The 14,457-nt window shown below is 51.5% G+C and overlaps 1 protein-coding gene across 1 annotated transcript in view; it reads right to left on the bottom strand.

Annotated features, from left to right (window-relative positions):
• Positions 1–14,457, bottom strand: part of LOC142067391 (complement receptor type 1-like) — a 39,981-nt gene that overhangs the window by 20,411 nt on the left and 5,113 nt on the right. The window contains exons 7-23 of the mRNA XM_075115969.1: positions 13,994–14,176; positions 13,245–13,433; positions 12,547–12,744; positions 10,743–10,925; positions 10,199–10,387; positions 9,660–9,839; positions 9,240–9,409; positions 8,885–9,035; positions 8,108–8,189; positions 7,507–7,946; positions 5,650–5,829; positions 4,960–5,139; positions 4,289–4,471; positions 3,586–3,774; positions 3,047–3,226; positions 2,335–2,534; positions 1,276–1,442 (exon numbers count right to left, since the gene is read on the bottom strand). Of these exons, the coding sequence (XP_074972070.1) occupies positions 1,276–1,442; positions 2,335–2,534; positions 3,047–3,226; positions 3,586–3,774; positions 4,289–4,471; positions 4,960–5,139; positions 5,650–5,829; positions 7,507–7,946; positions 8,108–8,189; positions 8,885–9,035; positions 9,240–9,409; positions 9,660–9,839; positions 10,199–10,387; positions 10,743–10,925; positions 12,547–12,744; positions 13,245–13,433; positions 13,994–14,176 (3,244 nt within the window). The remainder of the gene's footprint in view (positions 1–1,275; positions 1,443–2,334; positions 2,535–3,046; positions 3,227–3,585; positions 3,775–4,288; positions 4,472–4,959; positions 5,140–5,649; positions 5,830–7,506; positions 7,947–8,107; positions 8,190–8,884; positions 9,036–9,239; positions 9,410–9,659; positions 9,840–10,198; positions 10,388–10,742; positions 10,926–12,546; positions 12,745–13,244; positions 13,434–13,993; positions 14,177–14,457) is intronic.

Raw genomic sequence — 14,457 nt, 5'->3', positions numbered from 1 at the left:
AGAGTGCCTCTCACCGCAGATCTGCTCACTGGGACGTGGCGAAGCACAGACCGCATTATCAAAGCATCTCTCTGTGCAATGACGAGAGACGCCATCGCTTCCCTAGGTGTTGCGCTTTAGGCTCTAGTAACATTTAAAGCAACTCTAATAACTCATAAAAGCATGCATCTGGCAGCGATGTACCGCTGCAGGTTGCCTGTGCAGGGGAGGAGTGCTCACCCTTCTCCCCCTGAGGCCAGGCGGCAGCGCGCTGCTGTGCCCCACAGAGCCCTCAGCCCCACGGCTGTCTGCCACGCCGTGCCCCCTGCGGCTCCCCGAGCGCCCCGAGGACTGACCCGGCTGCCAGGGCTCGGCTCTCAGTCAGAACAGCCGCTGGACCACACTGGAGACCTGCCTAATTTACAGCCCGCGTGACAGATTACAGGACAGCCGTGGTTACACCTGCATCTTTATTGTAACCCTGAAGGGAAGAAGTAATTGCTGCATCACAGAGCTACATAAACTGATCATCGGTTATTAAGTAATAAGAACAATCTTTGCTGCCTGATTCTCTACACTTGGGCTTAGAACATCTATTCTTAGCATTTGCTTGCTGGAAATAGGGACATGGAAGATGACACCGCCACAGATGTCTGCCGAGTACAGTGCTGGGCCAGAAACCTGTTGCCTGTTTTAAATCCAGGAATAAGGGAATAGGAGCCTTTACAAAGGCACTTCTATATGCAGCTGCCCTTAACTAGAAGAATAAAAATCACGAGCTAGATTAACAGGAAATCACATAGTTAAACACTCGCTTCACTACTATTTCTAGATAGAAGAAGTATGTTAATGCTAGGACAGGCTGAGTTTGGTACGGGCAGAGGATGCGGCATTGTGCAAACTACCAGCTGGAGGATTACAGCAGAAGGACCTTCAGAGAGCCAGACGCTCATCTCAGCTAGAAGTTTACTTCTGTGGACTTCAGTCCCCCTTCTCTTGGCTTAGCACAGTTTATGCAGTGACTCAAAGCAGCTCAATTTAACTTCTTACCACGCTTCCTAAAATAAAATGTGAAACAACACATTGGTGCAAGAGTGGATCAAGCTTGTCAGTCTTAAGGAGAAGAGTAAAAACCCCTCGATGCTCTAGGATCTAGTATGGCAAAAGCAGTCTCCCATACATTGGTGGTTATTTCCCTGGCTATATGTATGCAAACATGAATCGTAACGTCGCCAAGAGCCTTCATATAGATACTATGACTGCACGAACTGCATGTTCACCAAGGGTGGCTGTTACAGGACACTCTTGTTCAAGTTTTCTAGTTCCACCTTTAGTTTTTTAATCTCCAGAAACAGTTTTTGTATTTCCAGCAGAGTTTTCAGTTCTGCGATAGGCACACCGCATTCAAAGACCGCTCCAATATAATGAATCTCTTTGCACACATCAGTGTCACGGTCTTGCTTCTGTTAAAAAGCAAAACAAAAGAAACAAAACCCAGGAAAAAAACATGTAAGATCGCACCGCAGCAGATGGAGAGCCACCCACCCCTCAGCTCCGAGCCTGAACTTCTGTCCCGTCTGCCATGCGCTGCCCCAGCCCAGTCTGCACCCCCCCTTGGTTCTGTCCTGGTTTCGGTGGGGATAAGCCATGTATCGTTTCAAGTGACAAGGCAAAAAGGACTGTTGTGGTTTAACCCCAGCTGGCAACTCAGCCCCACGCAGCCGCTCGCTCGCCCTCCTCCCCGTGGGACAGGGGAGAGGATCGCAAGGGCAAAAGCGAGAAAACTCGTGGGTTGAGATAAGAACAGTTTAATAATTGAAATAATAATAATAGAAATAATAATAATGAAAAGGAAAACAACAAAAAAAGAGAGAGAGGAACAAAACCCAGGAAAAGCAAATGATGCAACTGCTCACCACCCACCGAAGGATGCCCATCCCATCCCTGAGCAGCCATCGCCACCCCCCGGCCAACTCCCCCCCAGTTCATATACTGGGCATGATGTCATACGGTACGGAATATGGCTTTGGCCAGGTGGGGCCAGCTGTCTTGGCCGTGCCCCCTCCCCTCCCGGCTTGCTGTACGCTGGGCAGAGCACGGGAGGCTGGCAAGTCCTTGACCAGTGTCAGCACTACTTAGCGACAACGAAACCATCAGCGTGTTATCAACATTCTTCTTACACTAAATCCAAAGCACAGCGCTGCAGCAGCTACTAGGAAGAAAATTAACTCTATCCCAGCCAAAACCAGGACAGGAACCATAAATCAAAAGCATTTATGGTATTCAAGCAGGTTTTTTTCCTATTAGAAATCAGGCAGCGCCCATCCAGGACCTCAGCCAGACTATGGTACTTACACACTTGGGCAGCGGCGTCCAGTTGCCATCAGGCAAGCACGTGGCTGTCCGAGAGTCTTCTGAAGACACGTCTCCATTGTCTGAAAAGTGGTATCCTTTAAGGCATTCAAAAGTAACAGTCGCATTTGTTTGGTACCACATTTTACTATCCAAAGTGCTTTTCAGCATTCCGTTGACCATGTGTGGTCGCGGACACAGAACTGAAAGGAAAAACCACAGCAGAAGGCAGCTCAGCAAGAGGGTCACCATTATGTGGGTAGAAAAAAAACCCCATAAAGTTGGGGAAGACTGAGTCAGTGCAGGTGAACTTAAATCTGTGGAGCTGTGAACCCAAACGTTAAAGCAAAGTTACTTCCCCAGGCCCTTCAAGAGGCAACGGCGAAGGTCACAACAGCCCCTGAGAGGTGTTATGCATTTGCTGTTTTCTGACAATGTCTCATTCCAGGCATCCCTGTGCAAAAGGCTGCATTTGCCAGTAAGAATATGCACTGAAGAGAAAGTCAGTAACGATAGTCTCTCCCAATCTGTCTTAGAGCCTCCTTTCTACAGGATTATCAAGAAATATTCAGCCTTATAAACATCAGCTGCTTCTTCTGCAAAGAGGGGAAGGCACTAGGGGACCCCCAAGGACAGACACAGCTACACGATGCTGCACCCCAACCTCTCTGCACTCTTGCAGGGGCCGCTGGCTCGGCTCCTGGCAGGTACCCACCTGGCTGGCAGGTGGGCAGGGGAGGCTGCCAGGTGCCGTCGGCCTGGCACCGGCTCTCGGCATCACCGCGCAGCACGAAGCCTTCGTCGCAGGAGAACTGCACGGCCGCCCCGTAGGGAAAGGTGAACCTCTGCGGAGTCATCCTTCCCCTCTCGACCGAGGGCCTGGGGCACCGAACCACTGCGGGAGGAGAGCAGGGGGGGGTTGGCTGCTGCCCTTCCCCAGGGACGGCGCGGAACCAGCTCAGGCAGGGCAGAGCCGCTCTTCCCCATGCTCTCTGCATCAGTTTTAGACTCAAACACAAGAATTGCCCTTCAGCTGCTTGCAGCAGCCCCCAGGGAGACCCTACCAGTCCCTGGCGTTAAGGAACAGCTTGTGGTGCCAAGACCTTTGCACGGGAGCCAGAGGAGCCGCACAGTCATTAAGCTCTCCAGGTTTGCAGCTCCCGGACCAGGGCAGATAACGGGGCTGGGGCTTAGCCCCAGCATCGCACCCAGGTCCTGGCTTTGGTCTTATCCCAAACAGGAGAAACGACTCACCCCTGCACTCCGGGGCAGCTCCGCTCCACGCCACGTTCACCCCATCATCAGAGGTGCAGTAGATGGAGTCGTCCCCGATGAGGGACAGACCCTCCGCGCAGCTGTATTTTACTTCTAAGCCATACGGGAACTGCTCTGTTCTCAAGCCAGAGTGCTGCCCGTTGGCGATTTTTGGAGGGGGTCCACAAACTATGAGAGAATAGAGGAAGGAAAAATTAAGATTTTCTTCAGTCAGTCAGGGAGACAGAGAAGTGCAGGGAAGTAACGGGCGAAGCCATTTCTGGATGTTTGTACTTAGGGTTGCTGCTCTCCACGAAGTCCTCCTCGCTTCTTGCCAGGCTTGGCTCGGGCTCTGCCACTGTTCCCAGCCTGACCCATCTAACCGCCCCGTACCTCAACGTGGGCCTCCATCCCCTCCCCTTACCCCCTCCTCTTTCCCATGAGAAATGATCCTGCTCAGAAACAGGGTCAGGGAACTGAGAGTATCGTAAACCCCTCGAACACTCCTCTGAGAAATGGCTACGAGTCCCGTTACTCAACACATTTAATCAATTACAGTTTTGCTGGAAGATGAAAACATTAAAGCCATTTAATGCTGTGGCTTGGAGCCCTTCTCCTGACACCTTCTCCGAGAGGTGATGCTCAGCTTACGCGATTCTCGCACCGCTGCTCCTACCCACTGCACTGCACCCGCCGCGCTCACCCTTGTCGCAGTACGGCACGGGGGGTCTCCACGTCCCGTCAGACCAGCACTGGATCCTCTGGCTGCCCCTCAGCGTGTAGCCGGCGTCACACAGAAAATCCACCTGGTGCCCAAATGTGTATTCAGCTTTTTTTGGGCTGATCTCTCTCCCGTGCTGGATGGCCGGGCTGGGACACCGCGTCTCTGAGGAACACCAGCATCAGAAAGAGCTTGCATGGTTTGGGTCAGGAGGGGAAGGCAGGAGACTTTTGCGCGGGGGTGTTTTCCCATGGTGGTGGCTTGCTGACCCAGAGAACCTGCCGGGGGCCCTGTTAACGCTGACAGACATCTCTAGCCAGACCTGGCATGCTCAGGAATGGTAATTATGTGATAACAACCATTTCTCTTGGAAGGCAGAATGATCTGAGCCCTGTGATTAGCTATAAATTGCGCTGAAGGGATGATGTTACTAGCTGCATCGCCGCATTGTTGCTTGAACAACTAAATAATTAGTGTGAGTTGCAGCTATTTCTTTTCAGCCATGCTACAAAAAATTATTATTAGTGAGAGCCAAAGCACTGCTCAATAAGTCCTCATGGCACAGCACCACTAGCGGGTATCTGAAACCGATGTTACTTCCACATCATTAAATTGACGCTTTGCTGGCAAAGCAAAGGAAACAGCATACTTACTCTCGCAAATCTTTGGAATTACGGACCATGTGAAGTTTTTAAGGCACGTAGTTACCGGAGAGACTTCGGGGACCAAAGTGTATCCAGTTCTGCAGAAGTAGGTCACGGTTGTCCCGACTGGAAACTCGCGCTGAGGGTTTCGGTCCGCATGGTCGACGGCAGGAGGGGAGGGACACTGACCTGGTGCCAGAGCAGGGGACAGCACGGACCCTCAGAGCTGGGAGGTCTCCCTAGAGACCCACTGGGGACGGCGCTGAGCCCTGCCTTTGGGGGAACCCAGCCTGCCCCTTGGGCAAGGGTAGAAACCCCAGAAAGATGCAAGGGACAGCAGCGACCCCGAGCATCGCTGTGGGGCACGAGGGGTGAACCGAAATGGAAAAATATAATGGTGACAAATTCACCAAACAATGCGAATCTAATGAGAGTCTTTATTCTTGTACACTTTTGCATCTCATTGGGTGTACCCTGCAGGAAGGTAGGGCGGCCTGATCAGGACAGCCTTGCCATGTTGCCCAGGGGCGATGAAGGAGCGGAGGGGAATCCTGCCACCAAACATCAGACAGTGCAGCTTGCCGTGGTGCCCACCCTCCAACCCCTCTCCTCCTATCTCTAGTGAAATAAAAGCAGGCAGTTACACATGGCAGACAAAATAAGGGGGGGGGGGGGGGGGGGGAAGAGATGTGTGCGTACCTGGGACGCAGGCAGGCACCCACGGATACCATCTGCCACTGCTGAGGCACCGCAGGGTGGTGGTGGCACCCACGGGGACGTAGCCGGCATCGCACTCAAGCGTGGCTGTGCTGCCATAGGTGAAGTTCTGTGCAGGTTTCAGCTGTCCGTGGGTGATACCTGGGACGCGACACTGACCCTCTGTGGATCACCAAACAAACAGGGCTTTTCAGGGGACATCTTACTGACTACAGCTACAGTGACCCACTGTCACCACGCCTCCGTCTGCTAAGCGAGAGAAAACAGATCAGTTTGACAAATGCAGCAATTGAGGCAGAGGGATTAGGGCTTAAGAGGTGTGCTTGAGCAGCCCTCACTCCAAAAATGGGGCATTTCCACTGCACACAATCAAAAACTATTTTGGCTCTTTCCTAACAGCATCTAGCAGGTCGCAGCAGGACCCATCTGCGTGCTGAGGGATGGGTGACTCCAGGGTGCTGGCGCCCAACCACCAGCTTCACAACAAACAGGAGGCTCTCCAACAGCTGCGTAACCTCTATCGCACACGTACATCACCGGCGTCCCAACAAAAATCTTTTATTGTCCAGCTACAGCTCCAAAATATTTCTCATGGGAGAGATGGGTCACAAAGTGTAATAGCAGAAAACTAAACTAAAGGCACCTATAACTGGGATTTTTCCTCACGCTTCACAACAGAAGCTGGCAGGTCACCAAGACACAGCGTGTCTCTGTTAAAACCATACCCTGTTCACGCGCTGGTACAGCAGCATCCCAGGCACCGTCACACCAGCACCGCGCCAGGGCAGCGCCGGCGATGCTGCCTTGGATACCAGCACCCACCGAAAGAGCGTCTCCGTACTCGTACATGTCTTCCCCAGGGCCCAGGCTCGCTATCGGCACCCCGTTGGTAACGTTCAGATTTGGAAAATGGACTGAGAAGCACCGTGAATTTAAAAAGAAAAAAAAAAGGTTGTAAAGGCGGTGCTGGCAGCCGGGGGCAGCAGATGCCTCTGCAGAGAGGGGCTGGGGAGAGCTCTGCACACCAGGGAAGTTTCTCAAAAGGCCTGTTTTTAAAGGAACTGTCGACTTCCATGCAGAAACTGCGAGTCACTCCCCTTCCTAGAGACACTCGTCAGCAAAGCTCCACTTCTCCTGTGCTGCCGCCAGCCTGCAGGATGCATGACAATTCACCAGCTACCTTCAAGGTGTCTCGGTGCTTAAGCATCAACCTTGGTTGATGTCTCAGTGCTTAAGCATCAACCTGATAGCACTCAAATTGCTAACTATGACCCTTTTAATTAAATAGTAAAAACTATTACCTGCCTCAGTGACTCACCCCCTCTTACCACCATCCGCTTCTTTGATCCCCAGACCTTAACGACGCCCTCCGACCCTGGGAACAGCTCCTCAGCTACTGCACAGATGATCGAGGCAAAGGGTGACATGCTCCCTCCGGCACAAGTGCCGAACTGGTCCAGACCAGGAGAAGTTCTGCAAAGAGAGCCGGCCCCAGGCTGTCCCAGGGACAAGCTCCTAACCTCCGAGCCAGCTGCACTTAACACCGGTCCCGGGGGGGGAGCTGTACCCCCAGCGTACGACTTTTGAAAAGCATTGGGAATTTTGGGCGGCTCTTTGCAAGTGTCTAGAGGTGCAGCTGGAGGAGAAAGGGGTGATTAGCAGCAGCGACTAAACTCAGATCATCCTTACAAGAACATCAGGCACAGAAAGCGGTTAGCAGCGACGTCAGCTAGAGCGAGGTCTCCTGCTGCGTTTTCCTAACCCGATCATTCCGTATTTGATCCACAAGCAAAGCTGAGCCACAGAAGCAAAGAAAACGAGCAGGGGAGCAACACTCACCGAGAGCCCCAGCTGGCTGCAGCACAAGCACCACCACCACCAGAAGCTGCCCCAGCCAGCGGAGAAACGCCCGCATGGTGCAGGGAGCTGCTGGGCCAGCGCTGCGGGACGGCGAGACCCTCTCCCTGCCGAGAGCCCGCTGCAGCACGCCGGGGAAGGGGAAGCAGCTGTGGGAAGTTGGGGACAGGCCAGACAGCCACGCTGACGCTGCCACCCCCCCCCAGCCCTTCTGACCTGCCCAAGGCGAGCGCTGCCCTCCCTCAGCTCTCCAGCAAGGATGTGCCCTGGGGGGGAACGCTGCTCTGCCTTCTTCCCCGGCGGGGACAGCAGAAGAAAGGTCTTTTATGGCTAGAACGGCTCTGCAGCATCCCGGCCTCATTTCTGAAGCGCAGGGAGCTGCTGGTGGGTGTGCTGGGCAGTGCTGCGCATCCACTTTGCTTCTACCCCAGGGGCAAGGGGGCAATCACCCCCCACACACCCCTGCACTGTGCTCGGGGAACAGCAGCCCTCCGTGCCTAATCGAGCAATGATTATTGAAGCACCTCTTCCCTTTACTATAGACAGGGCAGAATTATTAAAAGCCAGACACAGCTGTCATTACAATTGCAGCTTTATTATAATCTCACGGTGAAGGAGTACTGGTCCGATCACAAGACGCGTGCTAACAGAGCACTTCCCCTTTACTGGAGGTTGCAGAAAAAAAAAAAATCAGCTGTTCCTTTACACTTCTATTTCCAACAACTGCTCTCAGTGCACACACAAAGATGCAGCGAGCGGCACTGCCATGGCCTCAGGTGCCTCTGTCCTGCTCGGGATGAAAACCTGCTATTTTTGTTTTGCTAGAAGTCAGGCTTTGAAGTTTTCTTCATTGTGCCTGCTCTGAAGGTCACAGCTAATTAGGCAATTACGTGCTTGTTCGCCATAGTTACTGCACCACATACGACCAGAGCCGCAGTGGGCTATACTGGATTGCAGCTGAAGAGGTGCAGCAGCTGCGGGGCGAGGGTGGGTTGGTGGCTCTTTCCACGCTCACGCCTGCCTGTACGGCCTCTGCTCGGCTCTGACAAAAATTTTACTTTCCACTCAGCTCCTCCCTAACTGCGCGCTTGTCAGTATAACAAACATAGCTGAATGTAAGGCTTTAAAATGTATGAAGCGATGCACAAACCTAGCCCAGTGAGCTCTAACAGGACGAGCCGTAAGAAGTCACTTGCTGACTCCCCATATGACCGGATCTGTTCCCTGACTGATTGGTAAATTTTGTTCTGCCTACTTAAGTATTAACATGAATTACGAAGTCATAAAACCAAAAATCCTCAGCATGATTATTCAACATGCCAAGAGGACAGTTCTTATGATAGCAGTGACAACAGTCAGCCATATGCTGTGGGTTTTAGCTCCTTTTCAAGTTTCTGGATCTCCAGGTACAGTTTTTGGACTTCCAGCAGAGTTTTCAGTTCTGTCAGAGGAACTCCACACTGGAAATTTTCCTTGTTCCGAAGAATCTTCTCACATACATCATTCTTTTTCTTTAAAAGAACCAAAACAAAGACAGAGGGCATGAGACTCTGCTACAGGGACTGACGTGCTGAGCCTCCCCCTCCTGCTGCAGCCCCTCAATCAGGCCAGCCCTATCGTAACGAAGCAAACACATCATCAAGTCAGACCAGCGCTATTCCAGACTATAAACGGGGCAAGATACAGACAAAGCCTGGGCAGATGGCGGTACTTACACACGTGGGTGGTGGTATCCATGTGCCGTTAGCTGAGCAAATAGTTTCTGAATTTGCTGATGGACGTCCGCCACGCTTGCAGTAGAAAAACAGAGTGTCATTCACCTCGTATCTTAATTTCCGAGGGGAAATGAATAGGTCCCCCTGTTCTGAAGGCTGAGGACACAGAACTGAAAGAAAAATGCGTGCTAAAAAATAACGTAATGGGAGGAGACTGAGGAGAAAAATCTCCGCAAATTCCACCTGTTGCCGGTGATTCTGAGCAACCTGATGTCATTGAGGATGTCCCTGCAGGGGGGTTGGACTAGATGGCCTCTAAAGGTCCCTTCCAACCCAAACCATTCTGTGATTTGATGATTCCACAATTCAAAGGAGCAGCACCCTGGCCTGTGCAAGCATCTGCCCGGGTTGGGTACCCACCTGGCTGGCAGGTGGGCAGGGGAGGCTGCCAGGTGCCGTCGGCCTGGCACCGGCTCTCGGCATCACCGCGCAGCACGAAGCCTTCGTCGCAGGAGAACTGCACGGCCGCCCCGTAGGGAAAGGTGAACCTCTGCGGAGTCATCCTTCCCCTCTCGACCGAGGGCCTGGGGCACCGAACCACTGCGGGAGGAGAGCAGGGGGGGGTTGGCTGCTGCCCTTCCCCAGGGACGGCGCGGAACCAGCTCAGGCAGGGCAGAGCCGCTCTTCCCCATGCTCTCTGCATCAGTTTTAGACTCAAACACAAGAATTGCCCTTCAGCTGCTTGCAGCAGCCCCCAGGGAGACCCTACCAGTCCCTGGCGTTAAGGAACAGCTTGTGGTGCCAAGACCTTTGCACAGGAGCCGGAGGAGCCGCACAGTCATTAAGCTCTCCAGGTTTGCAGCTCCCGGACCAGGGCAGATAACGGGGCTGGGGCTTAGCCCCAGCATCGCACCCAGGTCCTGGCTTTGGTCTTATCCCAAACAGGAGAAACGACTCACCCCTGCACTCCGGGGCAGCTCCGCTCCACGCCACGTTCACCCCATCATCAGAGGTGCAGTAGATGGAGGCGTCCCCGATGAGGGACAGACCCTCCGCGCAGCTGTACGTCACCTCCGCGCCATACGGGAACTGCTCCTGTCCCAAGCCTGAGTGCTGCCCGTTGGCAATTTTTGGAGGGGGTCCACAGGCTAAGAAATAAAGGGGATTGATAAGAAAAGAAATGCATGATCGTAATACTCAGGTGATAATCAAAACTGCTTCTGGGAACTCAGTACAAGAGTTAACTTCATGTTTGTAGTGTGGCAAATTCACATGAAGTTACCACCTGGCTTCTTGCCTCTCACACCAGCTCAGGTTCCCACTCCTCGCTCAGCCCCCACTGGATCACATCTCCAGGGAGAAGGCACCTCAACACTTTCAGCCCATGAGCTGGTGATCGTCGTCCCGTTCCCCAGAAGCAGATGCTGAAGGCAGGTCACAGTCTGACTGCTCTTTCCGAATCCTGATGCACGAGATTTCTTCTCAGCTCCGCGTTACACGTACCTTCATCGCAAAACGGTAATGGGGGAGACCAGCTCGCATCAGGCTGACACTCAGTAAAGTCCTGGCCCCTGAGGACATAGCCCGAATCACACGTCAGCCGCAGCTGTGTCCCAGCTGTGTAGTCATTTTTGCTTTTATAAACCTCTCTTCTATGAGCAGTAGCTGGCTTTGGGCAACTAAGTTCTAGAAACAACAGAAAACAAAGGACGTCATGTATTTTCAGGAAGAACTCCAGTGAAGGTGCTTTCTATGGAAAAGACAATTAGCAAGAACGCCTCAACCCTGAAAAAAAAAGGTGACTATTGTCCAGATGCAGGTTTCAGCGCTTCCTTTGATAACTCTAAAGGAGCTGCTTCTTCCATGGTCAGATTTTTCTGAGGCTGTTGGGAAAGGCACGTGCTCCCGAGCCGGGTCTGTGCCTGAGCGAGCCGTTAATAACCCCGTTATTACCCCAGGGGCTGCAGGCCCTGCTTTCCCACTGAGCTGCACTCGTGAAGCTGCTGAGCACCCCACAGGCAGCATGAGGGCCAGGACAAGAGCAGGCTCTTCCCTCCTGGCAAGGTTTTCCTGAGCTTTTGGGCTCAGGCCGCCTCCAGCAGCTTGCGGGTCTTGCTACGGTGCCCCATTGCTACGTTACTGGTTTCAGCAGTGTCAGTTATTTACGCTGTTGCATTTTCTTCCGAGAGGGGAAACGCATCGAGAACATGCCCTGGTCCCAAGCCTCCTGTCAGCAAACCAGCCCAGCTGTTGTCCAAAGCACAAACCACATCCCCTTCCAGCTGGGTAGATGTCTCCCAGGCTTCTTGGGAACCTCGTAAGCCTCTAAAAGCCTCTAACACCCAACCCTTCGCATCCCACCTCCCCAGACACTAGCTCAGGCCCCTGCCAAACTCCCGTACTTTTTCCGCACCGAACCCCAGGCAATACAATGATCCATCTGGATTTTTTGCTGCCTATTTCTTCCAAGTTAACACAGGAGGACTAGATTAAAAAAAAAAATCTAAGATCTGGGGTTAGAAGAAAATGGATGTTTGGTAAACATACCACTGCGTTTATAGAGAGAAATGCAAACCAAACCCTTAGATCAGTTGAACATACTCTCCTTGTAATTTTGGTGATTTTGTAAAGACTTAAAGTTGCGTCTTGGAAAAACTTTGAAATCTGTCTATTTGTGCTGCTGATACTAATCAATAGGTATGACAAACGTTTATTTTTTCAATGTAGCCTTCACCATTTAGTTTATTAGATGATATGTGTTAAATCTTTTTAGCAATGGTCTAATACTGTAGAAATTAGAAAGTCTGTACACAGTATTTAATGACTTTTCCTAAGTTGTGCGCTGTTACTTAAATCAGTAGGTTTTAAACAAATCCTGATTTGCTTGTAGAGTGGAATTCAATATACGGATGATGTTACTACGGTATCTGTCTTGGTGGAAGAGAGTTCACCGTCTCCAGATTTTAGCCTATATCTATGAAATAGCCTGAAAGCTGCATGAGAGGGATTGTGGCGATACAAGAATGAAAATACAGCAAAAACCTGAACGTAACCCAAATCTGAAGGCTGAGCCCCTGTAGCAGTTTAGTTCTGTGTGGTAACTTTTCATGAGCCGTAGGAGGACTCGATCTGGGGATACGTGGCAGTGGAACAAAATTCTCCTTGGCTACTACTACCATCACCTAAGGCCACAGGGAGATCCTTGTGTGACTGCCAGACGACGCCTACGCTGTACAGAGTGACCCCAACCTTTGCAGTCAAAAAGAAGCAGTCGCCAAGTCAACGTGTTTCACCAACTCTCGCCTACCTGGCGTGCACTCCGGTACTGCTGGATCCCATCTACCGTCGCTTGTACACTGAAGGACGATGTTATTGCCGTGACCTTTGAAAGCGTAGCCGTCATTACACATAATTTGCAGTCTGTCTCCGTACGCGTAACTCTCTGTATCTCCCCATATACTTAAGGGCTTTCCATGGCTGACATCCGGACGCGGGCAATGGATTCCTGAGAAATGCCAAACATCAGCAAACGTGAAACCCTGGTAAAACCATCCGGACGACGGCAGGTTCATTGTAACCAGAAAGCTGAACGCTTTGTAAGACAGAGACACAGACGCCTCACAACACTTCAGCTGCCCCAGCAACCATCCCTGGGCGCTCCTGGGGGACGGGGTGTTTGCAAGGGACTCTGCAACCTCCCCTTGGGTGGAGGAAGGGGCCCTCACTGCTGCAAGGACTTTTTTCCAGGGGTTCGAGGGACTAGAAAGCATAGCTGGTAAATAAAGCAGGGAAAACCCTGTGGCTGGGGAACAGATCAGTGGAGTTCAAGAGTCACAGCAAAGACCAGAGACACGCCAAGCTGGGCACCTGGAGCACCCCCCACTTCTCCCCCACCCTCCCATCTGCACGACAGCGGCCCACGTAATTTGGTAATAATTCTGCCTTCATTCGGTAATAATTCTGCCAAATCACAAGGGTGAGGAAGCCAAAGGAACAGACACTTACTTTCACAAGGTTGCGGAGTTTCAGTCCATGTAAAATCCGGCAGACACATTATGTTCCGCGTGGTTTCTCCCGGACCGAACTGGTAGCCCTCCCTGCACTCGTAGGTAATGACGGTGTCCACGGGGAACAAATTGCCAGCAAGTTTTGCTTTAACAGCGTTACGCACGTCTGGAGGGTTCTCACAGCTACCTAGGGATGAAATAGCAGTTTAGGGACATTGCTGGTGATAAATCAGCGCGGCCCATGGTGGTATGTAATGTGACAGAATTTGGGGAAAAATCATGGGCTCCCATTGTTCTTTCTGAGATGCATTTAATGGTCTGAGTTCAGTAACGCTAAAGAGCGAAAGCAAAGGAGACAAATGAAAACGTATGAATCGTTTTGGGCTGCATGGTGATTTTCACTGTTACAACAAGATGTAATTTCCAGTTTATGCTATCTGAGGCTCTACCAACAAACTTGAAAAACACGAAGTATAGAAAGGTTAATTTAGTCCCTTTGAATTCAAATGAGAAATGCTCACCAGCTTGAATGGGACAAGGCTTTAATCTCTATGGCCCCGAGTCATAAATTCCTAAAGTCACCTTAGTTCTACAAAGATTAGCCAAAAAAAAAAATTAAAAAAAATCCAAAAAGTTAAGTCTTGGAGCCCTCACTTTAGGGCTTCACACTTTCTTAGAGAGGTGGGAGCTTCACAGAAGCAAAGCAGCTGGGCCAGGTGGAGCAACACTCGCTCCAGCCACACTCACTGAGCTGACAGAGCGGCAGCGGGGGGTCCCAGAGGTTGTTTTCTGTGCACGTGGATGAATCGCTGCCGTTCATGGTGTAGCGGAGGTTGCAGTCAAACATGACCGTGTCTCCGTAGGTGTACTCAGCTCGGTACCCGCTCAGCAGCTTCCCGTTCTCCACTCTCGGATGCTCACATTTAACCACTGCGTCAGGGAAACACCGTTGCTTAGGTTAGCGGTTATGCTCAAGAGGGGAGATTAGGGTATTAAAGACATGCTCGTAGCATAAGATGCGTTTGCCAAAAAGGCTGAAAACGGACATGACGAGGTAGCAGGCTGACGTGATATTCTTGTACACCTTCCTCCACATTACAGTCTTTTTTTTTTTTATTTCACACTTTTTATTAAGGCAAAGTCTAAAAAGAACATAGTGAAGGCAGCAGGTATCCCAGCAGGCATCACAGCAGGCAACAAACTCTTTGCAG

The sequence above is a fragment of the Phalacrocorax aristotelis genome, chromosome 21, assembly GCF_949628215.1.
Source record: "Phalacrocorax aristotelis chromosome 21, bGulAri2.1, whole genome shotgun sequence".
Taxonomy (NCBI): Eukaryota; Metazoa; Chordata; class Aves; order Suliformes; family Phalacrocoracidae; genus Phalacrocorax; species Phalacrocorax aristotelis.
This window is presented reverse-complemented; position numbering and strand designations above follow the sequence as displayed.